This window comes from Balaenoptera ricei, chromosome 15 (genome assembly GCF_028023285.1).
Source record: "Balaenoptera ricei isolate mBalRic1 chromosome 15, mBalRic1.hap2, whole genome shotgun sequence".
Lineage (NCBI taxonomy): Eukaryota > Metazoa > Chordata > Mammalia > Artiodactyla > Balaenopteridae > Balaenoptera > Balaenoptera ricei.
The window spans coordinates 72,342,817-72,370,565 of NC_082653.1; the positions used below are offsets into that span (position 1 = coordinate 72,342,817).

The 27,749-nt window shown below is 40.9% G+C and overlaps 1 protein-coding gene across 1 annotated transcript in view; it reads right to left on the bottom strand.

Moving 5' to 3' along the window:
- Window positions 1–27,749, bottom strand: part of XPO6 (exportin 6) — a 113,251-nt gene that overhangs the window by 52,274 nt on the left and 33,228 nt on the right. The window contains exons 2-7 of the mRNA XM_059896570.1: window positions 22,718–22,808; window positions 19,325–19,437; window positions 18,315–18,512; window positions 13,048–13,207; window positions 11,015–11,092; window positions 1,978–2,431 (exon numbers count right to left, since the gene is read on the bottom strand). Coding sequence (XP_059752553.1) covers window positions 1,978–2,431; window positions 11,015–11,092; window positions 13,048–13,207; window positions 18,315–18,512; window positions 19,325–19,437; window positions 22,718–22,808 — 1,094 coding nt within the window. The remainder of the gene's footprint in view (window positions 1–1,977; window positions 2,432–11,014; window positions 11,093–13,047; window positions 13,208–18,314; window positions 18,513–19,324; window positions 19,438–22,717; window positions 22,809–27,749) is intronic.

Consider the following 27,749-nt stretch of genomic DNA (forward strand, 5'->3'; position numbering starts at 1 on the left):
AAGTGCAAAAAAGCTTCTCTGAGGCCTTCAGTCACTAATACTCAAGAGCAGGAACTCCTCATTCCTCGCTCAGCCTACTGCACATTTTTATGTGGTTATTCAAAGACATCAACCAGTTTGCTGCTCTTCAGGAAGATGCACTCAATTCCCTACCACCCATTAAAGAATAAGAAGTCATGGGTCAAATACCACACAATCTCAATTTTATTTGAATCTCCAACCCAATTTTTTTAAAGAATACAAGCAAGACTGTTCCGTAGCTAAAACTCCGATTTTATTTCACCTCATTTTCTTTCCCTTGCCCACCTTCTGGTACAGGTGCTAATGAGCAGTAGAAAGTTAGAAAAAAAGGCAGTAGAGGAGAAGAGAGGAAGAAACCTGGTTAAGCAGCTCCTAAACAACTGAGAATGGACTTAGCTGTTTAGAATTAGTGGTAAGGGACCCAAGAGCCAGGAAGCAAGCACTCAGTGTTGTTCATGTCACCTTTCTGCTTCCAGGCACCTCTCAGCTTTCACAGGGCAATAGGAAGCATAGGATTAAAATATAAAACCAAGAGCACAAAAGTTACACGTAACAAAATCAGAACACAGATCATCCATGATGACATTTTTATACCACCCAAATGTAAGCCATAACAAACATTACACCACAAGTAAAAGTCAGAACAACTGATATCTGATGGTTGGTACAAGCAGTTGGGTTACTGTTGTGATTTTTTTAAACATATGAAAATACAGCCTTTCTTAACCAAAGCTAGAAAGGATATAAACATATAAGCTGTGTCTGAATGTTGATGCTTTTGAATTCAAATAGGAAGCTATTACCAAATAATGAAAAGTAAAACCAACATATTACCATATCAGATTATGAGTTCTTTTGTGATTATACAAAGAAAATTTCACACAAAGCTTGTTTACAATGAACCAAACCAAAATAATCTCATGTACCAATTTTTTCAACTTTAGAAAAACTTATTAAAATTGCTAAATTTAGAAAGCACTAAAACTGTCTTAACTTTAGGCACTTGACTTTATATCCTGCTGCTTACTCTAAAGAAAAAGAAATGGCTTAACTCTGCATAGCTTAACAACAAAAACAAGCCAAGGAAAATTGATGAAAATACTAACAACTTTTGCTGCCAGGCAATCTATAAATATTTACTAATTCAATACAATTTATCTGCTTTAAAGTCTCTGAACAGTCAACATAATGTTCTTAATATAAGCTTCCAATTTTCCCTTTTGTTTTTACACAGCAGTAGCATCATATTAATGAAAGCTGGAAGATACATAAATGACATCATCTGTAAGGGAAATAAATGAGACCATGCCTCAGCATACTGTGGAATCATCTGCTAAGAGGCCTTAATAAAGAGAGGCTAAGTGATTTTAGGCTCCATTCAAGAGGACAGTAACCAAGAAACACAGGTGTGTGCCCCATTAACAACTCTCCTTTCTTTTGATGAAAACTTGCCATCGGTGCAAAACTCACAATAGTGACAACATTCCTATACACTGCACGACGTTCACTTGAGAAAAGTCAAATAGGAAGAACCAACAAGCAACACCAAGCAAGGAAGGGCAAGTGTAACTCCTGTACCTCCACGGGCCTCCTCTCCTGTGCTTGGCTACGCATGAGCAGCGGTCCCAGTTCCTGCACCACCTCAGACCTGCAGGCAAAGAGTGAGGAGAGGGCGGACAAGGGTGGAAGGGAGGACAGGAGATGGACGGGCAAAGAAGACAACCAACCTACACAATTCACACAATTCACAACTTTTCCAACTCAACTCCTTTCCCTTAACCACCCTAGCCCTTCCAGCTAAGCTCGGACTTACTGGTACACACCTACCTCTCCGTTCCTCACCAGGAGCCCCAGATTCTGAAACCAAAGAGGATTACAGACACTATGCAGTGCAACGTGATAAACAGTCAAGGCCCATTCTCAGGGCACAGCCGATGCCACACCTGTTTTCATTACCTCTCATCGAGTTCTTCTAGCCTGCTCTTCACCGTGTGGGCATTGTTATCCTTGGTGATTTTCTGCAGGAGGTAGAAAGTCTGCTGGAACATACGCAGTAAGTACTCCTCGAACTCCACAGGCACACAGTTCTTGGACATGAGTTCATTGATGCAGGACATGGCCAGGACCCCAAGCCGGCCGCGCTCCTGACCCAACACACAGTTCTGGCTGCTGCCGTTAACTGATGCCATCTTTCTGGCCCGGATGTCACAGCCAAAGCGCGCAAAGTGGAAGATGGTGGTAAGGAGGGATGGGGTGATGCTGGCAGACAGAGGAATCCAACTGAAGAGATGGGCCAGGCACTCCAAGGCCAGGGAACAGATATACTCACTCTCCACATCAAGGATGGGGATTGGCTGATTCAACAGTTTGGCTGAACTAGGACTCTGCAACAGGTTACTCAGTAAGTCACCTGAAACACAAAAGGCTTCTAAGATACACACTATCAAATCTCTTATAAACCAATTTAAGTAATTCTCCTTAAAAAAGAACAAAAACAAAAAACCAAGCATTAGCATAAAGCAGAAGTTCTCAAAGTTTGGTCCAGGGACCCCTGAGAGCCCCCAGAACCCTTTTCGGGGTTCACAAATTCAAAACTATTTTTAAAAGAATGTTATTTTCCTTTTTCACTTTTACTATCTCACAAGTGTACAACGGAGCTTTCCAGAGGTTACATTCCAAGTCACAAGCAACAGAGAAAAAGCAAACGCTGTCTATCATTAAGCTACATATTAAAGAGATTTACAAAAATGTAATGCCGCTCTTCTCAGTAAATGTTTTTGTTTGCTTTGGAAAAGTTATTTTTCATTAAGATATATTATTTGTTAATATGCACTGAATTCATCACAGTTACTTTTAAAAGAATTAGTAAATATTTCCAAATTTTCTCAGTTTGAATATCAATAGATAAAACCCACAAAGCTCTTTGAGGACCTCAATAATTCTTAAGAGTAAAGGGGTTCAGGGAATTCCCTGGTGGCACAGTGGTTAAGAATCCACCTGCCAATGGAGGGGACACGGGTTCAAGCCCTGGTCCAGGAAGATCCCACATGCTGCAGAGCAACTAAGCCCATGTGCCACAACTACTGAGCCTGCGCTCTAGAGTCGGTGAGCCACAACTACTGAAGCCTGGGTGCCTAGAGCTCGTGCTCCACAACAAGAGAAGCCACCGCAATGAGAAACCCATACACCGCAATGAAGAGGAGCCCCTGCTCCCCACAACTAGAGAAAGCCTGTGTGCAGCAACAAAGACCCAACGCAGCACCCCCAAAAAATAATTAATTAATTAATTTAAAAAAAAAAAAAAAAAGAGTAAAGGGGTCCAGGGTGGGCGAAACAGGTGAAGGTGGTAAAAAGGTACAAACTTCCAGCTGTAAGACAAATAAGTCCTGGGGATGTAATGTACAATATGGTGACTACAGTTTACAATTCTGTACTGTATATTTGAAAGTTGCTAATAGTGTAAAATAAATTCTCACAAGAAAAAAATTTGTAACTGTGTGGTAATGGATCTACAGTTACTGTGGTGATCATTTTGCAAATATACATAAATCACTATTTTGTACACCTGAAATTAACACTAACAGTGTTATATGTCAATTATACCTCAATTAAAAAAAAAAAAAGAGTAAACAGGTCCAATGACCAAAAATTTGAAACTACTGGGCTAGTCAAGGTGAGGTCTGTGGACCTGCATCATCAACATAACCTGGAAGTTTGTCGGAAATACAAATGATCAGGCAACACCCACACCCACTGAAGTAGAACCTGGGGGGTGGGGGCAGGAAGCTGTGCTTGTACCAGCTCTCCAGGTGATTCTTATGCTTGCTTAATTTTTGAGAAGCACTGAACACTAAAGGAAATCACACAAAATGAAATTGGGGGTGGGGGGCTATAACATGATGTTAGAGAAGACAAAAGAAGAAAAACATTCATAACTATAACAAGAAGAAGCCTTTCCTGAAATAAAGGTGTGACTATACAAAATGAAAGGGCTTATTCTGCCCCAAGAAAAAAAATAAGGCGTAATCAATACAAAAACTTCAGGAATAAGTAAGGAATGTAGGCAGAAAATGCACATATACAAAGGAGAAAACCCCAAATTCAGACTTCACAGTAACAGTCAAAGCCAAAAAACAGTGGTGCAGTGTCTACAAGTTCTGGGGCAAAGAATGACTTAACCCAAAGGTCCCCTTTGAGTATAAAGGAAGGTGACATTTTTTTCAAACATGCAAAAATTCAAATAATATATTGCCCACAGATTCTTAGGGAGGATACTGAACAATGAAATCATGCAAATAAAGAGATAAATAAAAACGAAGAATTACAGAATGGTGAAGCTGTGGCAAAGGGACTAATGCAAGCACTGAATTAAATACAGAATCAAGACTAAACAAATGGTGGAATTATAGAAGGGTGTGCTAACTAACTTTCTCACCTTTCACAAGCACGAAGTCTCAAAATATATGGTCTAAAATTAAAATATGTAGTAAGAAATTGGTTTTCATAACCTTTTTTTTCTTATCCTTGGAGATATCTTTTACAAACTAATATTCCTTGTGGAAAAAGCATCTCAAGGTCAGCAATTCCTTCCATTTAATACTTCCTGTTAAATTCAAGTAAAACTAAAACTGAATAGTCTTTAGCAAAAATATATGATACCAAAAAAAAATACATGATACGATGCCATTTGGTCCTTTTATTCAGTTTAATCTATCTTTAACTGCATCTATGTAGAAAGAGAGGTCTGGAATGATGTTATTTCTGTATGGTGGAATACTGGGTAAATTTTTACATTTTGTTTTTTACCTTATAGCAGCAGTTCTCAAATGTTTTAGTCTTAAAACCCCTTTACACTCTTAAAAATCACTGAGGACAGCCAAAAGCTTCTTTCTGTTTATGTAGGTTATTGATATTTGTCATATTAGAAATTAAAACTAAGAATTTTTCAAATATTTAATTCATTTAATAATGATAAGCCCATTACATGTTAGCATAAACAACATTTTTAAATGAAAAAATTGTATTTTGCCCTCCAAAAAATAAGTGAGAAGAATAGCACTGTTTTTACATTTTTGGAAATCTCTTTATTGTGTGGCTTGAAAGAAGATAGCTAGATTCTCTCATCTGGTTCTGTACCCAATCTGTTGTACTATGTTGTTTTATTGAAGTATATGAAGAGAACCCAGCTTCACACAGATATACAACTGAAAGAGAAGGAAGTGGCCTTTTCAGATAACGGCAGCTATTCTAATACTAAAATCTGATGAGTACTCATTTCTTAAAGGTTAATTGCAATGTGGAATCTGAATGAGCTTTTTTTACTCGGTATACTCATGAGAGTGAGAATAAAAATGACAAACAACGTCTTAGTATTTTTATGACCACATCGTTGACCTTTGGGACCCTGAAAGGGTTTGGGGGGACCTCCAGGGGTCCCCAGACCTATTGAGAACTGCTGCCTTATACTAATGTTGGATTAATATGAACAGAGTAGTTAACCTTTCTCAGCCTCAATCTCCTCAGCCATTAAAATGAGGATTTTGTGATTTATTAATAAGGAGTTTAATTTCCATTGCTAAAACTAGATTAAAAAGTTGTCCTCTGGCATCTATCTTGAAACGTGTTTGCTGGTTTCTGTTCTGAAAGAGCTGCATTTGATACCAGATGAGACTAATCATGATCTCAGCTACTCAAGCTGGTAATCAGAAGACCTGGTTTCAAAGAATAATGCAAGAAGGATGTTCAAGCAGAATCTGCAAACGTTTCAGTTTGTTTATTACTGGATTAATAATTTTGATTTTTGGAATTGCTGTGGTGGCTTTCCACTTGAGTCATACAACTTTCTATCAATGGCTGTTTGTGGTATTGCTTTTTTCATCATTCATGGACTGACGGCCATTTATGAAAGATGCCAGTTAGAGGAAATCACCATTACCCAACTATTACAATTATCAGGGCATTTATCAACCAGGATCAAATTGAGGCTTTAGCAATGGAGGAGCCAACAGACACCACCTCAGTATGATCTTATACTAAACCCGGACACTGTTGGGCCCTTGGGCCTTTTTCAAGTCTCTTGAACATTCTTAAATAGAAATAAATTCTGGCTTTAAAAACAAAAACAAAACAAAAAAGTTGGCCCTATTCTTCAGCTCAGAAGAATTTTTCCAGAATGGGATTCTAAGGGGGGGGTGTGGGGAGAGCAACACATCAACGATAACACTGATGTTAAGAACAGCTACTAGGACTTCCCTGGTGGCACAGTGGTTAAGAATCCACCTGCCAATGCAGGGGACAGGGGTTCGAGCCCTGGTCCAGTAAGATCCCACATACCGCGGAGCAACTAAGCCTGTGCACCACAATGACTCAGCCTGCGCTCTACCTGCGAGCCACAACTACTGAAGCCCGCGCGCCTAGAGCCCGTGCTCCGCAACAAGAGAAGCCACTGCAATGAGAAGCCCGCGCACTGCAACAAAGAGTAGCCCCCGCTCGCCACAACTAGAGAAAGCCCGCGCGCAGCAACAAAGACCCAACACAGCCATAAATAAATAAATAATAATTTTCTTAAAAAAAAAGAACAGCTACCTTTCATGTGCTATTATTATTTGCTTGGTGCTGCACCAAGCACTTTACATACATATTCTCATTTAATGCTCCCAGCTCTAAAGTAGGTATTATGATTATCTGCACTTACAGACAGAATAACTCAAACACAGATGAGGCATTTCCCCCATGTTCCTCAGCTAGTCAGAGGCAGAGCTGAAACTAAAACCCAGGTCTAGCCCCAAAGCCTATGCTCCTTCCCAGAAGCCAGGTCAGGAAAGATTATGCAGCCAAGAAAAATGATCAGTCAGAAAGCTAATATTCAAATATAGAAAAATATATAAGATCCAAAGTCACATGTAAAATAGCATGTGTACACCATGACAGAAACTATAGAAAGGTATAAGCACAAGGACAAAGACTGAACGGGAGTATGCAAAGGTAAAACCTATTTATGTGGATAGGATGATCTCTGACTATTTTTTCCCCTCAAAACAAGTATCTTTTAATGTTGTTTCTCGATAAAAATTATTTTACTCAACTTTAAATGTTTCAGGGAATTTTAGTAAATCACAGAAGAATTTTTCCAAAATTGTATTTTAATCCAAGTGAAGGAATCGCCACAGAACAGAGACCCTGCTTCATGCTGCAGCATTTCCAAAGCTATGCTGAGAGAGCTTTAACAAGCTCTTGATTATAAAGAGGGCTTGTAAGAGGGCTCTTCGATTTTAAAAAACCTGTGACCAACCTCATCGTCCCTGAATTGGGCCAGGCCCCGGTGGCAACAGGCACCCACGCCCCAAGTAGTATGTAGGCTACTCTGGGGCATTTACTAACTTGGAAGTAACCCAGACATGGTTGGAACACTTGTAATGGGCTTTCATGCAAAGATCCCCTCAGCTTTTTTCTTTTCTTACTTACTGAAATTCCACATGTTTTCTATTCAGTTCTACATTTATTAAGAGTTTCTCAACCTCAGCACTATTCACATTTGGGGTTGGATAATTCTTTATTGTTCTGTGCACTGAAGGGTATTAGCAGCATCCCTGGCCTCCACTCACCAGATGCCAGTAGTACTCTTTCTTCAGTTATGTTAACCAAAAAATTTCTCCACATTGCCAAATATCCCATGCAGGGCTAAATCACCCCAACTAAGATCCTCCGACCTAACTGTAGCCTCAGTCCAGTAAAATGGGGAGAAACTCTTTTTAAGGAACCCTTGGGAGGAGGAAACAAGATCACAAGAGTTGTGATCCCAAGTCCCATTTTTCTACAGGTGAAAAGATCTGCAAGTACACGAACATGTGCATCTTGTAAAGAGTTTGGGAAAAAACCCAGAAGGTGTAAACTGGTCGCAATCGATTAGGGCTAAGACATCTTCACCCTAAAAAACTTTCCATAGCCAGTATATATACACATTTATATTTAAAACTAAATACCATGTGTGCAAGAACGATATGGCCCCTTAATTTTTATTACAGAACAATCAAAGCTAGCTCAGAACTACAGTATTTATGTAATTTCGTTTTGTTCACTTTTTTTCCCATTTTCCAAGCAAAAAGAAGCGAGGACAAGAGGAGAGTAACTAAGGAAGAGGGCTGAGGCTGCACGAGCACAGAAGGAAGCCACACGACGGCATAGAGATGGTACATCCACACCTCCCCTCACTCACTCCTCAGAGCAGAGTTGCTCTTCTACAGAGAGGACATCCAAGGTCAGAGAAGGTAAACCAAGTAAGCAGTGAGCCAGGACTCAACCAGGGGAAGGATGAGGCGGGCAGAAATGGTGAGAGTGACCGAGACAGCAAACTTAGAAGAAAGACAGTGCGCCTCGACTGGGAATGATGGGTTCACGTCACTGTCCCACCCCCCTCACTGGTGATGTGACCTCTGGCAAGTCACCCGCCATGAACCCCAGCTTCCTTTTTGTAAATAAGAGAGAACACCATCATCAATTTCACAGGATTCTGGTCTAGTGAGGTGAGTTTAGGAGATGAGGCAATAATTTGGGGAACTATTCTGAGAAATAAACTACACACACCCGTCAAAACTTTTTCTATAACCAGACTGTTAGAGCAGTTGTTGCAGGGACTAGTCCCTGGGTTTTATTCTTTGAAAGTGATCAGACAGAAAATGACATTACAAGAAAACATATGAGAAAAGAGACCAAAAGCCCACAGGGCCAAGTCTGATGGGCAGCTGGGCAGGGCAGTGAGAGTCTGGCAGGGACTGCTGATGGGGTATGTTTAGGAATTATCTGAGTTTATTCACTGGGCCCCATGGTTTCTCAGAATTTCCTCTATAAAACTGAACTCACAGTCAAGGGAGCTAAAGAATTTTCTAGACATTTTACCACTTAACTTGGTGTCTTAAGGGCACAAAGGCAGTTGAGCAAAAGCATCAAAATAAGTGTTGATTAAATCATTAGCACTGCCCATATAGTGAAGCAAGATCTGATGACTTCACTCACAACTCTCATAGAGTTAACAAGTGAACATGCAATTTTTTTTTTAAAGAGGAAGTGTACCAACTTAAAAGCTTACTTAACTCCCTAGTCCACCCCCCCACCAGTCTCAATTTATTTTGCTTTTTCTCAAATACTAATATTCAAGACTTCAAAAATTTTAATAATGTCTAAGAGGCAACTCTCAAAAAGCACTCATCATATTTTTAGGTTTTGTTTATATGGACTGTCAGCTGAGTTCTTATTTTATTTCCCCTAACCTCATAAACAAAACCTAGGCAACACATGGAAGAGTCAAGCATTTATTTTTGATTTGTATTATCTAATATTCTCCAACGTGGCCTCCAGGATATAAGTCTATCAAAGTATAAACTGAGTTAGCTCAGAACATGTACCTGAAAGAAGCCAACTAAAACTCACAGCTTTTGGTACTGGAAAACGATATCAGAAAAACAAGTTTTACTAAAGTAAACTGCTGCTGCTCACTTAACCTGGATACTAAGATAGTATTCAACTATCAAAAGAACCAATTTTTGCAAACTACTATTGAAATGAGATGACAAATTTTTTTTTTTTTTTTTGGCCACACCACACGGCTTGTGGGATTCTAGCTCCCCTACCAGGGATTGAACCCGGGCCCTCGGCAGTGAGAGCATGGAGTCCTAACCATTGGACCACCAGGGAATTCCTGAGATGACAAATTTTAAGATCAGCCAAACTGCAAGAGATTCCAAAGTGTATACTCAAAAATCAAATCTCTGCATCTTTGCAATTTTTTCTTTAATCATTCAAATATTGCAAAATATAAATCTGCTAAGTCACCTCAAATATCCACTTTGAAAATGAAGGTTTGCCACCAAATACAAATAAAGTTCAATTTCCTGTAGGCTTCTAATATACTCTAGAACTCTGTAATAGTTTTTAACCTAAGAAGTATGGCAAGTGACTCTCTAACAGTTTTTAATCCAAGTATGATAAATAGAATCGAAATAAATTAGTAAACTGTAAGCAGTCCTCAAAACTTCATGATGTATTTTCAATTCTACAGTAACTCTGCAAGAATTTCAACTTCCACATTTTAACAACAGGCTACATGAAACAGCTAGGGCTCAGAGATGTCTGATTTCAACAGCCTATTTCCTTGAGGTAAAGGAGAAAGATGAGGAAACATTTCTCATTAGCCACATCAACCTTTACAGTAGAGGAAGTAGTATGTGCCATTTCACAGGATGTACTCTACTTGAAAAGCATTTGTGATCATTTAATGTAAACAGAAGCCATTTAGAAACTAAAAGTTCCTGCTCAGACACAATTTCCTCTTTCCGTCCATCCTTGAAAGTAGCCATTTTTAGGTGAACTGCACTCTGACTTTTGAAACAGATATTAATATAACTATGGACAATAACTAGCCGCCAGTAAACTATTTAATGGCCGCTGTAAATATACCCACACTTTATCAAATGAATCCAAACTTCTGTAAAGTCAATGCTGATTACTGCACACTGGCTCCCAATCTGTCCAGGCCAAGATGACTTTTCCCTGAGCCCATGAGGAAGTAAGCACTCCACATGCCCACGTCCCCTCCTTCGGGCTGCCACCCACCTCCTATGACCTGACCCCTGCATGACTGCAAAGCAGACACATCACACCCACAGGCTCACACCAACCTCAGCACGAGCAATACAGCCATGAAATATGAGAAAAAGGGAAAAACAAGCCAGGAGGGACAGCAGTCATAAGCTGAAGGTGCCACCTTCCTGATGGGCAAGGAAGAAACAAGCTATGTTGTTCAAAATATTATATTAGAAAGTACAAGTACTTACAAGGAACTAAGAAAGTCAGCTACTCAGAAGACAAGGGCAGAGAGGCCAAAAATAGATTAAGGAAGAATGTGCATCTGTGTCTGGCATAGATAAGCAATTGCTACCCTGCTGAGACCCCCAACTGCATTTAAAAAGAGGAACACAATGTATGGTGCAGACCATACCACTTTCTCCTGAGGTCGGGGATGGTGGTGGGGTGGCAGCAGTCACGCTGTGTTTGTCCCAGACAGTCTCCAAGATACCTACAAAGAAAGGAGAAACTGAGTTTAAGAGAGAAATAAAACTTAACATATAAAAATCAGATTTAGAAAAACAATGTATTGATATATTTGATCAAGAATCAGTATTTAAACATCTGTCTCTATGTCTAACTGCTTTTTCTGGACAACACCACTTGGATATTCCAAACGCAATATATCTTTCCCCACAAACCTGCCACTAATATTCTCATGCTCCTCACCAGTCAACAGTACCATCCGCACAATCTCGGCATCTGGCCTCTGCTCTCCTCGTCAGGCCTCACCCACACCCCACACAAAGGCTTCATCACGCTGCACTATTTACTTGCTGTTCCTTTCTCATGTGTTCTCCTTCTTAACCTCTGAACTGCTCTCCCCCTTCCAATCCAACTTGACCTTTCACCAGACTAACTGCTACCTGTCTCTCAGAATTCCACTCAGCTGTCACCTCCTCCAGGAAGTCTTCCCTGCTCAGTTTTGCCTGCACATAAAACATTACCTCTACCATAACTCTTAACACATTGTCTTTCTCCCCTACTAGAGTATACATTACTAGAGGGCAGGGACTATGTTTTATTCCTCTTTATATCTCCTTACAGAACCTGGCATATAAGATGATCATAAAAGCTTTTAAAAATATTTTGTTCTCAAAATATTTAATATTATAACATGGAAAACATTGAAAATATCGTGTTAAGTAAAAGAAGCTAGACACAAAAGGTCACATATTCTATGATTCTATTTTTATGAAAAGTCCAAATAGGAAAATCCAGAGACAGATAATACACTAATGGTTGCCAGAGGTTGGGGTGATGAAAATGTTCTGGAATTAGACAATGTGATAGTAGCACAACCTTGTGACTATGTTAAAAACCACTGAGCTGTTACACTTTAAAATGGTAGATTTTATGATACGTGAATTATATCTCAATTCAAAAAATTTTAGTGTCCGCAAAAGTAGGACACAGAGATGTCAGACATGGTCCCTAACTCTAGAAATTTAACAACTAGTTGTGGATGTCAATAAATATGCTTTGAATGAATAAATGCTCTGAGGTCTGGGTTTCCCCTAGGGATTTAGGGAAGGATGGGGGGTAAATGGCAAGTTTACTTTTAATCAAAACACTCTTATAACCAATTTTAAGTGCCCACCTCATGACAACCGCTTTTGTAACACATGCAAAAAAAAAAAAAAAAAAGTCCCTAGATATCCAAGAAGCAGCCTGAGTAGAAGAGCTGGAGATAGAAACCCTTCTTGTCCCTACAACACTGCCTCCAGCGCGCGGCTTGGCCTCATGGCCCGACACCGCCCCTGCACCTCAGAACCAGCAGCACAGCGGGCACGGCCCTCGCCCTGTCGCCCTCGAGACACAGGGGCTCCGTTCTCTTCCTACCTTCCTGTCTCATTCTGCAGTTTGCTTTCTGTTTATTCTTACTCTTCACTCATAGTCACGAGGCTCTAACGCAACAGACCAGATGACGAAGCAAACGCTACATACAACTACAACCTGGCGCACAGGGTGCTGACTCCACACCTGGTCTCACTTCCCTACTCAGAATTTGAAATGTTCACATCTTCCTCCTCCTCCTCCAACTTCTCCTGATTTAAATTCAAATCATCTTAAATAAAGTGCCTGCCACCCACCTTACTTAAAATGCAGTAATCAGCATTTCAATCACATTCCTATGACCCGGTCTATACCGCATTAATCATGGCTATAGTGAGGACCAAATAATGAAAGACTTTAAAAGGAAAATAAATTACAAACATTTTTTGAGACCCTATCGTGTGCTAGATACTGGGCTAGGTGCTGGGAATATGGCACCACATTCTTTCTGTTTTTACGTTCGGTCTCAGTAACAGCTAAGGCAACTGCTCAAAAATTCTGAGTGCCAGGGCCTGCACTCTGGGCATCTGCAGGCAGGCCTCTGCCTTCTGGTGCCACCCAGCTGCTCACCTGTCAGTAGCCCAAGCACTGTCTGCACCTGTTCCAGCAGCAGCTTTCGCAACTCCTCCTTCCGAGCCACGCTGAGGTCCTCACGGGGACAAGCCAGCTCTTCTGAAGTTGTCTTCAACATGATCAACCCGAGGGGAGTTGTCACAGGGGACTGGATCAACTGCCAGGAAAAAGTAAGTTTCTGAGCAGAGTGCCTGGCTAATTAAGGTACAAAGAAGACTGACGAATGGTGAATCTATGAAGTACAGTCGTCCCTCGGTATCCATGGGGGGTGGGGGGGGGTGTTCCCAGGACCCCTGTGGATACCAAAATCCAAGGATGCTCAAGTCCCTTTATATTCAATGGTGTAGTGCAGTCAGCCCTCATACAGGAGGGTTCAAATCCTATGGATACGGAATGTCAACTGTACCTCTGTGTTTAATCTTACATGAGCAGGCTACATAAATCAAACCTTTAGAAAAATGACCGAGTACACTTACGTACCTTTTTAACCATTCAAAATATATTCTCATCTTATTTTAAAGACAAAATTCTAAATAACACCATGAACTTAAAAACAACAAGAAAACAATGCTCTTTTACACCTAACATGGCAATTTTTATACATGTCCATACTCCCAACAGAGCCTTGGTTACTCTGCCCAGGTTACTATATTAGTGATTTCGGTATGTGTAAACCAATTTGTGATATCTTTCCAACATTCAGGTGTTAAATCAAGTTTACAGTTCCAAGCTTTGAATGCTTCATAAAAGTTCAAGATTAAACATGTGGCAGAGCAGAAACACACATACACGTCATTAAACTATGATACTGATACGGTTAGGACTTTGCAAATACCTACGTAGCAAATTAAGGTACTTTTTCTATCACCTGCAATATCCACTATGCCATAAGAAAGTTTCCTTAAACAAGAGACAGAAAAAAAGGTACACTTTCAACAGCATAACACTACTTATATCTTTCTTATCAATTTCACAAAATTCAAAGCATTTATTTTTTAGTTTCCAGAAACGGTAAAAGTAATCAAGGTACCATTAAAATCCTATTGGGTTATATGCTACAATCTACGAAAGAGCAAACAAATTAAAAAAAAAACTTGACCATTTTCTTTAATCATAATTAACTTTAAATGTAGTTCATTCCCTGATAAAAATAAGTTTTTTTTTTACTCAATCTATAAAATATAAGCCTTAGGGAAGAGGATGTCACCAGGAACTACACCCAGATAGAAAGGATATTCTCCACTTCAAAAAACACAGGGCAAAAACAAAAAAAACAAAAAAAAACACAGGGCACTTTCCTGTCCCTTGAAAACAACTCTTCCCATCGCAGACCAAGGAAAAGCACATCCCCAAAGAGCAGGACTCAACATTGGGAACTTAAAGAGAAATTCAACTGCCCTCAGCAGCAAGTAATAGTGTGTTGAAAATGCTCTCTATTAAATCAGCTAACACTTCAAGTACATCCTCCACAAGTTTTCCCTTCATGCGCTACAAGTTCGGGCTATTTCTAACACCGACTTAAAATTCAGATAATGCAGTAGGGGAGAAACAGGAAATCCCTCCTCTAACAATTTTTCTTTACATGATAAAGTGAATAGAACTTTATAAGCATCCCTTTTCATTCAGACACCTTTGGATTATCAATCTGTATTTTAAAAGATTTCCATTATTTCTCTCCTTTCATTTCCTTCTTTCTGTTCCACCCCTTTTGTCTCTATTTTCCCCCAAGACCTCATTCTTACTCTCTCAGCTGGGAATGACTCATTACCAAATATTCCACTGGGCAATACTTTCCTGTACGTATGAAATGCTTCTGTGCTCTCCAGAAATAAAAAATCCCTACAGTATGGAAAACGTATCTTAAAGGTCCTCCTTTCTCTCATCATTTGGGAGAAGGGAAGAGAGTCAGGCAAGAAGCTGGCTGAAAATGCAAGTTATTCTTTACTTGAAAGAACAGCCTGATAAAATGTGTAATTTTCCTTCTCACTAGCTTTGTTTCCAGAAAGCTTTTTATTAAAAGAGTGTCTCCTTTCACCATCCTCACATACATAATTAAAGTTCATGACATAGGTAATCTCTGCAATTTATTTTAATAGAGAAGAAGCACCTTCAGGTTGCAAATCAAGTTCAGGTCCTTAGTGTTAGCTTCAGAAATTTTTATCATACCAGCCAATCAGAGAAGAAACATCAAAATTCTTTCTATGCTTCTTTTCAATGCTTGCCCCTTAAGTATCTGGCCCCACGCACAATGTGACCAGAAGTCCAGCTCAGCAGATTCCAGGACTCTGAAGAACTGACTCTAGAAAGGTGTGATGTACGTGCTAGTGCAGGCGGGGGTGGGGGGGAGGTGGGGAGAACAGGGGTCGGTTCTGACTTCAACAATTCCTTCTCCAATGGCCTAGAAAGGCTATAACCAACACACAGAACTGCAAGTATCTTTCTGGGGCCCCAAATCAACTCCTCTTTGCCTGGTATGGCGGTCATCATAATTATGGCATAAACTGCACAGATGCCCCAGGCCAAACGTTACAGAATTAAAAAAAAAAAAAAAAAAGGCTATGCACCCCAGACTGCAGACCATAATGGAACTAAGCCTATAAAACCTTTCAGATGGTTTAATCAACAGATTATATAATTGTGAAGTTGATTCCAGAACCAGTTTGGTCTTGTTTACCAATGCCTAAAGAAAAGATTTTCTTTATTATCATTATCAGAAATGTCAGCAATTTAGCACCAATCGTTCTTGACATGGCTTTCATGCCACTGACTGGTTCTCATGCATGAATAAGAAGCGGGGAATAATACAACTGGAAAGAATTTTAAAGATCACTTAGTCCAATTCTCTCATTGTACACAGAAGGAAACAGAGGCTCACATAGGAGTTACTAAAATCAAGGTGATTTGTGACCAAAATGGACACAGACCCCAAACCCACTGCCTCCCAGTCCAGTGCCCCTTCCACTATGGGGTGTTTCAAAGTCATGAAGGCTGCATGAGGTGAAAGGAGTCATTTCTGAAGGGTGGAAAGCGGGAGGTGGTGGCGAAGAGAGGAAGACAGCTACCCTTTTGAAATCTCCATGAGCACCTCACCTAAAAATGCTCTTCCGAATTCTCATTTATCATCATTAATCATACTTCATGGGAAGACAAGAAATGTCTGCTTTGCATCGAAGGAAATGATCCCAGCTGGGCGAAAACATGGTTTCTCCTCACTGCTGCCGACAGGACTCGGCTCTCTGTCTGGCTCACATTCTTGCTGCTTCACACAAGACACACCACTGACCAACCCAGGATGGAATCCACTCAGACCCCCCCACCTTCCTGGTTCTTTCCATCTCCGTGGACTTCCTGGCTCCCTCTTAGAGAGCCATGGAGACTTACCACAACTGCTTTTCAACTTGGAGTGAAAGCAAGCGTGTCAGAGAGAGCCAGCAAAGCCTCTGGCCTCCTAACCCACCACTCCAGGCTCCCCGCCTCCTAGCCATTCCTCGGGTTCTTTGCACTGTTATTCCCTCTGCCTACAACACTGTTACCCTGGAAGCCCACATGGCTCACTCCATCACTTCCACTCAGTTTCTGCTCAAAAGTCTGCTTCTCAGAAAAGGCTTCCATGATCATCCCATCTAAATAACACTCCTGATATTCCCTCCTCCTCACCCTAGATTTAGTTTTCTCACAATACTTATACCTACCTGAAAGAATTTACTTGCTTACTGTTTACTGATGCCTCCCCCTTGGGATTATAAGCTCCATGAAGGCAGCTATTTGTTCATTACTATATCCCCCCACGAACCTAGTTATTAGTACATGGCTGGTATTCAACAAATAGTTTATGGAATAAATGCATGAATCTCCTTTACAATATCAATTCAATAAATCTCTAGATAAATGAATCACCATACAAAACAAAATAATATTGAATGAAGAATTTCTGTGCCACCTTGAGAGGCAATCCAAAAGAAGCAATATGGATGCTGGATTTTTTAAGTTGCTGCATCATTCAAACGGTTTGCAGGGAGAGCAAGCAGAACATTAGAAAAAGGTATTGTTCCGGAAGATTCTGCCGTCACTAAGACTATATCCAATTTTCAAAGAATTTTATTTCTATAATCTGTACATAATACCCATTTCCTACATACCCAAGACTGCCTCGATAATATAAACGTTTCCAACTTTATCACAGGAGTCAAATGAACAAAAGCATCGCCCTCTTGGCTTTTAGGTCCCACCTATTCCCTGATGACTTCCAAATCCTGAACTCCATATCCACATTTCCTAATGTCTCACTAGACGTGCACAGAAGGAACACGCAAATCTTAAATGCATTTTCTGCCAAACTGAATTCACCATCTTCTACCCAAACCCATTTCCTCCTCCTTCATCCCTGGCCTAGAAAATCTGCCATCTGAGCCAGGAACTTGGAAGGCATTCTAGCTTCCTCCTTCCCTCCTCCCTACAACCTAGTCCCTGCCCAAAGCCTCCTCCGTGCCTCGCTGCTGTCCAGCAGGTAAGCCCCGGCTTGGCTCAGGCCCCTTGGCTCACTCAGACTTCTCCAGCAGCAGCCTTCCAGGCCTCCTTCGCTCTGGCCTCACCCCTCTGCAATCCAGACTCCACACTGCTGCTAAAGTCGTCACTCCAACATAAACATGTGGCCACGTTGTCTCCCTTCTCCAAACTTTTCATTAGTTCTCGAGTAAGGACTATGAATTAAACACTGACGCCCCCTGCAAACGCAAAGCCCTCCCTGCTCTGGCCCTGTCCGTCAGCCTAGCCTCTCACTCTACCACTCAAGCCACCACCTCGCATCTCATCACCAACAACACTGAAAACACCTCAGCTCCTTGAGTCTAAATGCTGTGTCCTCACTGCACTCGGCACAATACTCCACTACAGACATTAACATATTGTTGGGTAATTATTATTTCCATCGCTTTCTCCCCACTAAACTATAACTATCGAAGGCCTCATCCTGGCACCCAACACCTGGCACAGTACCTAACAGGCTTTCAAATACTTGCTGGACAAAATTTCACAAGAGGTTAACAAAGTGATTGGGGCTCCCCATCCCCCACCTTCTCCACTGCACCAAGGTACAGCATGTCTCAGGAACACAAGGTTAAGTGAATGAGATAATCCACCCCACAATGACCTCACCATTGCAGTTCCAAAACGCTCATCTTAAAAATCGTCTTCAATACAAGAAAATAATCACTTCTTCAAACAAATTATTTACAAGATAAAGTTTCCGTAGGTTATCTCCTTACCTGTAAAATGTTAGTAAAAAAGTCATGGTAGAACATGGGCCAATCCTGACGGCCAATGTCAACAATCACTTTGCAGAGCTTGTTCCGGATGAAGTAAGGTAAGGTTTTGTGGTGAGCCAAGAGGAGTTTGGGCAGGCAGCTACGGATTTCCATCTTATCCTGAGATGGGACCCCAAGCCACATTTTATTGATCAGATTCTGAAAAACAAGTATACATCTTGTAAGTTAACAATCTATACACAAAACAAACTGGTTTTCATCCAACAGTAGCTATCTCCCTCAAACAAGAAACTCTGCTTTTAAACAAAGGTTTGGAGCAATTTGGCAATGAGAATAATAAAATATTCAAATTGTATGATACAACAATCCCATTCCTAGGAACATAATTTAACAGCTACATAATTTAACAGAAACAAAAAGGTGTAGGTGCAAAAACTTTCTATAACACCATTGTCTCTACCAAAAAATAATGACAGAAACAACTTTAATGTAAGAATAGGAGAATGGCTTGGTGAATAATGGTACAGCCCCTTATAGGAATATAATATAAAGGTAAGTAGGGGAAAAAAAACAATGCAAAATGAAGTGAGCAATATGATTATAATTAGGTTTTTTGAAAAAAAGTGTGCACAGGAAGGCAATGATTGGAAGAGAGTTGAAATAAATGAAGATTTTTGTGGTTGGGATGATGGTATAATGGGTATCATCCCTCCTCCCAACTGTTTTTCTTTAATCATCTTTCTCTTTTAAATGAAAACATGGAAGCAAAAGTTATGTTACCACAAACGACCTCCCTACCTCACCTATCTCACCTTTTGGTGCTGAAGATGGAAAGGCGCCCTAGAAAACCTGACATCTTGACAAAGGCAGTATGTGGCAAGAAGCCCCTGAGCTGAGTTACCACTATTTCCCAGCCATGTACACATCAAAACTAAAGTCTAGTGCCAATAACAAGGCAATGTGACTAAAAAATACTCTTCAGAATAGTATAAAAGTACCTGACAACTTACCTCAAAAACCGTTAAACTGTACATCATTACATAGTCATTCCTAGTGCTGGAGAGAAAATACAGGCAGAATCTCCAGGCTCCTATTTGCTGAGCAAAGTTATTAAGAAGTTCCTCTGGAAAAGTTAAATAGCAACAAGAGAAGGCTATGAAAATACACAAAATTAATATAAGGCTGGCTGTCTTATTATTTTTTTTAAACACACCTCTCTCCACATAATGTAATGATGTCAAAACCAATTACAAAATCCAGTTGATTCTTCAAGATAGAAAGGACAAAGCATACAATATTTTTCTGACTCTGAGGTGACCATGAACACTGACACCTAAATAACAATAACCTAGCTATGGACACCTTTTTTTTATGGGCACTTTTTTAGGCAGAGAAACTTTCACTGCTGAAATTCTTAACCTAATGTGTAGACGGATACAAGAGTATCATTTTTACCTTACAAATGATGGCCAACTGGTAACTTACATCATCTGGGGTACAGCTATATGTTACCTCCTCACCACTCACTCAACACTGTTCTTAACCACTTATACACACACACACACACACACACAGTGATGGCCAGAAAAGTAGGAAAAGAAAAAATTAAGACTAATCTTATAAATACAGGATTGGAAAAAATGCAAGAGAATTCAAGATGGCTAACTCTTCATCTGAGTTGGTTTTATTTTAAAATATCACCCACAAGTCGGCAAATAAGAGCAGCAGTCATGGGAGCTGCCAGGAACCACCCTGTCCACCTCAAATCAGTTAGAAGTGGTTTTCTTCCTCCTGAGGCTGCTGGGCAGACAGCAAGCATTAAGAGTCTATCACCATGTTTCTGGACATGCTGCCCCTTAGTCACCTTGACCTGCTGCGCTGGTCATAAAATATAACACAGAGCGGGTAAAAATACAAAGGCAACAGCCCTGAGAGATTCTAGGAAGCCCTTGGAAAAGCAGCAAGCACAGCAGCCCGTTCTAATCCTAAAGTCACTGCTCTGCCAGTGCCCTACAACTCAGGCTAAGTGCACCAAGGCAGTCTCATTACAAATCCTATAAAAGGAAGCTGATGGTGTGTTCTTATAATTAAGCAAAAGTTTCTATGACTCCCAGAGGTGAAGTCCAACCAGAGTGATCTCTGGCTGGAAATAAGGAACTCTGGGCTCTGTTCTAGACTTTGCCACTAATTCACTGAGTCTGATCCCAAGCAAATCACTGCTCCTCTTTGATGCTTCAGCCTTCTCCACTTTCAAAAATGACCAGACTGTCTCTTAAGGCTCCCTGCTAACAGCTCTATCTCTAGAGCACTAATAACACACTTTTGGTGGAGGATGGGTGGAGCCCCTATAATAAAAGGTCTCCCCTCCTTTCTCCCACCTAGCTAGGAAAGACTTTAGTTTATCCTAAGACATCAAAAAAGAAGCAAGAAGTGGTTCCAGCCCACACACTCAAATAAAGCTATGGAGACTACGTACAAAAAGAACTAAGACAGGGCTTCCCTGGTGGCGCAGTGGTTGAGAATCTGCCTGCCAATGCAGGGGACACGGGTTCGAGCCCTGGTCTGGGAAGATCCCACATGCCGCGGAGCAACTGGGCCCCCGTGAGCCACAACTGCTGAGCCTGCGCGTCTGGAGCCTGTGCTCCGCAACAAGAGAGGCCGCGATAGTGAGAGGCCCGCGCACCACGATGAAGAGTGGCCCCCGCTTGCCGCAACTGGAGAAGGCCCTCGCACAGAGACGAAGACCCAACACAGCCAAAAATAAACATAATAAATAAATAATAAAAAAAAAAAAAAAAAAAAAGAACTAAGACACGCCTACTACCAAACCCCCGGATTCCCCTTAGCCAGCATTTAAATTAGACTTTTGTAGCATCTGGTTATTTAAAACTATTTAAAAATCAGATTAGAATAAAAATATGTTAAAAAGCTTCCACTTTTAATTCATGAACACTGAGGTGAACAACATTAGCTTTGCAATCCAAAATTTAAGAGAAAAACCAAAAGCGTATCAATTATAAGCTAAAAACAGGACTATGGAGAAATTAGATGTAAGGGAAAGATCCTTCACCTCCTTTGGTAAAAATCACCAGTGATACTTTTACTATGAGGTACTTTGGTAGCATAAAACTAACAAGAGTGAGCAAGAGGTGGGTCAGCCCAACTGAGTAATAAGAGAGAACCTAGGGAAGCAAGCAGATCTTCTAAGCCAGAGGCCAGAGGCCTGATCATCTACTGGGCTCAGCTTCCGTCAGTATACCCTGTTTATAAACGCTCTGGTTCCCTACAGCACAGTCCCTCAGAAAAGAAGGCATATACAGGGCAGGCCCACAAGAGACCACCACATTTAAAATTAAGAGATAAGAAGCTGCATCCACCAGGAGCTGATGTGATACTCAAAGGATGCAAGGGAAAATGGGCTGCAGCCGAAGGTTTACTGGCCACCTGAAAATCCAAACGCTAATCAAGCTTTGGACCAAGGGCAGAAGTCAGCCATAACACTCAGCTGGCTAACATGACTTAAGAGAAGCCACGTGGGACAGAGAAATGGCTCTGCAGAGACCTGGAGACACAGAAAAAGGCCTCCAAGGAAGTGAAAGCAATGAAGGTCAGTACAGAGCAGACAGACACACAGGGGAAAGCCTCAAGGTTTGGATCAAGAAAAACAGTTTTCATCTTCAAGTTCAGGGCTTAAGTGAGGGCTCAGAGAGAGAAAAAGATTACTCTAGGACTTCAGTGTAGCATGTCCCTGAAGCAGAGATCTCACAACTTAAATAAACCTTCTAGTTTACAGTATGCTTTAATGAATATTGTGTGTCAGTGAGTATTAAATTCAAAAACAGGTTCTAGAAGGTGCCGAGGTTCCCAGAAGACCTGAAATTACACCTACATCTCTCTGTTGTTTGAAGCCTTTATTCAACAAAACTTGCAGAATGAGAGCGATAACAGTGGCAATAAGGAAAAAGCAAGAAGGCCCCAAAGGTTACACCCGTTAAAGGATCTCTGGGAACTAGATGAGGTTCAGGATAGACTTCTACACACCAAAAACATGTTTGTTTTAATGCTTTCATGAGTTTTTTCTTTAAATTAAGTCACAGACTTCTTATAAAAGTTTAACATTGCTAAAATTAAGAGCAAAGCAGGGGGAGGGGTTTCCACACATGGCCAAAGGAAAGAAAATCCATCACTATGGATTCTAGTGGGCTCTGCCGAATACAGCCCTTGCAGCTAGGTTTGTAGACCTCACCAGCCACCAACCAGCAGGACTGGATTAAAAAGAGCCAGAATTCAAGGGGAAACATGCAGGCTTGACCAGGCTGCCAACATCAAGGCTACCAACTCTTTCCTCCCCATTGGGGCCTCTTTGTTATAAACGACTCTTTACTACTCAACATTTCACTTACCTATCTCACGTTTTCTTTCATTGGTTGTACAGTCGTGGAAAAACTCTGTCATCAGACTTTCCAGTGCCCTGAGAGAGGCTTCTTCAGATGCCTAACAAAGAAATTTGAAAAAAACAAAACCAAAAAAATCAGTAACTGTATTTTCAATTCTACTGTTCCTCAGTTCCTTCAGGTAACATTCAACAGCCATAGTAATTTACTTCCTCAAAACATCTTGGTTCAACATTCTTCAAATACATGATATAAGCCAGAAAACTGCAAGGAATTTCCCAGATGACTCAAAACCCAAAGTTTTAGTATACTCTATAAATTCGTGCTACCGTGCTATCAATTTTCAATTATTTATGCTAAGGAAAAGAGAGCAAATAATTTAAAATTTAATTCTGGAAACATACTGAAAGCAAATTAACAGCCCCTGGCCCTGACTGAATAGGCAGAGTGAAGAGATTCAGAAAGGTTAGGGTGCCTTATAGACTATCTGTCAACAATGTTATTTGCCCCATGTCTGAATAGTTAGCCATACTCTAATTCAGAGCAACTGTAGTCAAACTGCTGCATGGATTCCTGGGGTTTTCTGAAGGGACTTCAGGGGCCAAATATCCACTCAACTCTCAATCTCACATGAGCAGCCAACAGAGATTAAGGTGCAGCTAAGAGCCAAGCAGAGCAAGGACTAAAAATGAGACAGTACCTCCCAACCTCAGACCCACAGAGAGCCAGACTCTCAGCAGAACCACTCAGGCAGAGAATAAGAGGAGAGGGACCCTAAGCCCCCAAGGCTCATCCTCTCCCTTTTCCATACGTAGCCCCAAACCCACTTCCTCTTCTCTCACTGAAGGAGGGGACATCAGGTGCAGCAATGAACTTGAGTCAACACTCCTTCACATAACCAGTCTGCAACAAGGTGAGCATTCGCAGGCCCTTTTTGAATCCTCACTGGCAATAATCTACCTAGAGATGATCAGGAGCCAACAGCAGTTTTGATTTCTTAATCATCTCCTAATTTCCTTCTTCCCACCCACCTTCCCTATATCCTCTCCACTGCCCCCAAAGTGAGAGCTGACTATTAAAACTGCATTTTAAAACAAGCCCACAGGGACTTCCCTGGTGGTACAGTGGTTAAGAATCTGCCTGCCAATGCAGGGGACATGGGTTCGATCCCTGGTCCGGGAAGATCTCACATGCCGTGGAGCAACTAAGCCCGTGTGCCACAACTTCTGAGCCTGCGCTCTAGAGCCCGTGTGCCACAACTACTGAAGCCTGCACGCCTAGAGCCCATGTGCTGCAACAAGAGAAGCCACTGCAATGAGAAGCCCGCGCACCGCAACAAAGAGTAGCCCTCCGCTAGCCGCAACTAGAGAAAGCCCGTGTGCTGCAACAAAGACCCAATGCAGCCGAAAATAAATTTATTTTAAAAATTAAAAATAAATTAAAAATAAATAAATAAATAAAATAAGCCCACACTCAAATGTATCATTTATCAAACTGTAATATTACCAAGGGCCTCCATTTGGTAATCGGCTTTTTTTTTTTTTTTTTTTTTTGGTAATCGGCTTTTGAGGACACTGAGGAACTTGGGCCATTTCTGTGAATCAACGAGCACTTCTTAGGACTGGCACTAATTACAGAGGCTGAATCAGGCTTGCACCAGCCCACCTACATCAGCCAGCACGTTAGCACACTAGCCAGCACACGGGGGGCCACGTTCAAGCAGTGCCAGGCACGGCTGTCGCTCCCATGCTGCAGTCATGGTGACAGCTGTGCAATGACAGCTGAACTCTGACATGCTGAGTGATGAATTATTGTTTAATAGTTCTGGCACTCGTGAGTTTGAGGGACTTTTTTTCTTTTTTTTTGTAATTTAATTTTATTTATTTATTTTTGGCTGCGTTGGGTCTTCATTGCTGTGCGCGGGCTTTCTCTAGTTGTGGCGAGCGGGGGGGTTACTCTTCTATCTATCTATCTATCTATCTATTTATTTATTTATTTAGGCTGCATTGGGTCTTCGTTGCTGCGTGTGGGCTTTCTCTAGTTGCGGCAAGCAGGGCTATTCTTCGTTGCGATGTGCGGGCTGCTCATTGCAGTGGCTTCTCTTGTTGTGGAGCACGGGCTCTAGGTGCATGGGTTTCAGTAGTTGTGGCACATGGGCTCAGTAGTTGTGGCTCGCGGGCTCTAGAGCGCAGGCTCAGTAGTTGTGGTGCACGGGCTTAGTTGCTCTGCGGCACGTGGGATCTTCCCGGACCAGGGCTCGAACCCGTGTCCCCTGCATTGACAGGCGGATTCTTAACCACTGCACCACCAGGGAAGTCATGAGGGACTTTCTGGTCTGAATTTTATGATAAATATTAGCCCTCTGCTCTTTTTTCAAACCAATATACCAGTTCAACTAAAAAATATCCTTGGATTGCAAGTTAAGCTTTTTAATGCAAAAATAACCAGAATGTGGAACAAAAATAAGACTGCAATCCTCTTTAACCTGTTTCAAGTTGTTTGTGTTGATCAAAACAGCCTCACTGTTCTCAGTGACAGATTTTCTAAGTGTTATAAATTCATATTTCAAAATGAATTTGTATAAATAAAAGAATGCTTCGGTCTGCTTCATGAATCAACTTGGTGTACCATTTCATTTGAAAAAACAATTAGCTGTTTTTAAAAATGTTTGTGGGAAGATTTAAAACAATCAAAGGAAAATCTCCTATGTTAAAGTAACTTATTGGCAAAGAAATAAACATAAATCAAGACATATTTCTTGAACCAAAATCAGCTATTTAGTTAAAATAAATCCATAGTTTTTCTGGAGCTAAAATAGGTTCCTGAACACTAAAGATACATCTTCAAGTCACACCTGCTACACAACTTATTTTTTTTTTTTTTGGCCGTGACGCGCAGCATGTGGGATACTTAGTTCCCTGACCAGGGATCGAACCCGGGCCCCCTGCAGTGGCAGCGTGGAGTCTTAATCACTGGACCGCCAGGGAAGTAAGTCTCTCCACAGCTTATTCTTGCAATGAATCATTTTAGAGTAGATCCTGTAAAAAAAACCTGAGCTTATCACATTCAGGCAATCAACTGTCAAGGTTTATTTCATATGGGTTCTTGAGGCAGAAGTTTGTGAACTTGACAATTACCGGCCATACATCAAAGGCTGCTGAAAGCAAGTCTCTGACTCCCCAGAGAATCCAACCCTGTCTCCATTCCCAGTCCCATCAACCCCACCCTCCCAGCTCCAACCCAAGCTAACGTTCCCACAGAAGGTGGAAAGACAAAGGTATCCACAAAAATTACAGGATGATAGTCTCGCCTGATTTCGTAAATGATGGTTATACGAAAAAGGAAACTCTAAAACCTAATAATCCAGTGGCATCACCAGGTGTCTCTCAGCAAGAACAAATAACGTGCTGTTTGCATTTTCAATCATTTCTCTAACTGCAACAGGAACACCTACCCCATGGGGTGTTAGGAGGACCAAATGAAATGCTCCATGTAAAGCTGATATGTAAACTCCAAGAGGTTATCTAATTCACAGTTATGGCTGCTATCATTTTTATTTGGTCTCAGATACCAAATGAAAACAGACCAAAGCAAAACAACAAAAGTGGTCAGGCCTACTTTGAAACTGGAGATTCATGCCTTCAGGCTTAAGGGCTTTGTCCCAAACATATCTAGTGGGGCTTTTTTCTAACTGGATTTCAAAACAAAACTATCTTCAGGAGAAGAAAAGGAGGTTGAGACTTTGCCAGGATCATACAATCGGAATAGAGCTATAAAGACATGAAGGATATGTTCAAGACCTGCAAATGGTTGAAGGATATTGGAGAATTAGCCCCATTTGGCAAGAAGGCCACTGGACCCTTTGCTAGCTGTTTTAAGCAGGTGGTGAAGCCAGAATTCAGACGGCAGTGGGTTAAGAAATTAGTGGCCTACTGAAGCCCGCGTGCCTAGAGCCCATGCTCCACAACAAGAGAAGCCACTGCAATGAGAAGCCCGTGCACCGCAACAAAGAGTAGCCCCCACTCGCCGCAGCTAGAGAAAGCCCACGCACAGCAACGAAGACCAAAAATAAAAAATAAATTTATAAATAAATTTATAAAAAAAAAATTAGTGGCAAGTAAGTATCAATACATGGGAATATTCCATACAGACTACACTTTCAAGTTATAAAAGGACAAAGACATTTTAAAAAAAAAGTGTCATGGTGTGGTAGGAAGAGAGGTTTCAATTCAATTCCCAAAGGCTATTCAAGCAATGCTCTGATTAACTGATGAAGAACATTCAGGATTCAGACACCTGACTGCTTCCCATCTTGGACTTGGGATTTAAGACCCAGATCTTGCAGAACTAAAAGACAAGGTTAGCTTAAAACCAAGCGAGGCACATTCACACACACAAAAAATTTCAGTTACATGGCAGACAAAAAATGTAAGCAGTAAAACAATAAAGCTTCTAGAAGATAATACAGATCATCCTCATGACCCCGGGGTAGGGAAAAAATTCTTGGAAACACTAAACATAAAGGAAAAGATTGATAAATCAGAATATTCATCAGATGGCACAATGAAGAGAGTGTAAAAGAAAGCCATGAAATGGGAAAAGATATCACCAATATGGATAACAGAGAACTCATATCAGAGTATAAAATAACTTCTACAGATCAATAAGGAAAAGATAAATGACTCAATTTTTTCAACAGGCAAATAGTTATAAAAGAGGATATTCAAAAAGCCGATACATAAAACAAGTGCTCAAACTCATTAGTCATCACAGAAATGTAAATTAAAAACAAGACAGTGCTACAAATCTACCAGAATGGCTAAAATTTAAAAGACAGTAACAAGTATTGGTGAGTACGCTGAGCAACTGGGACATGCACACACTGCTGCTGGTGGGAATATAAACTGGTATAACCATTTTGGAAAATGAACATATGCATACTTTATGACCCTGTAATTCTACTCCTTAACAATATATCCAACAGAAATTTGGATACCCCACAAAACGTACACAGATATTCACAGCACCATTATTCATAATA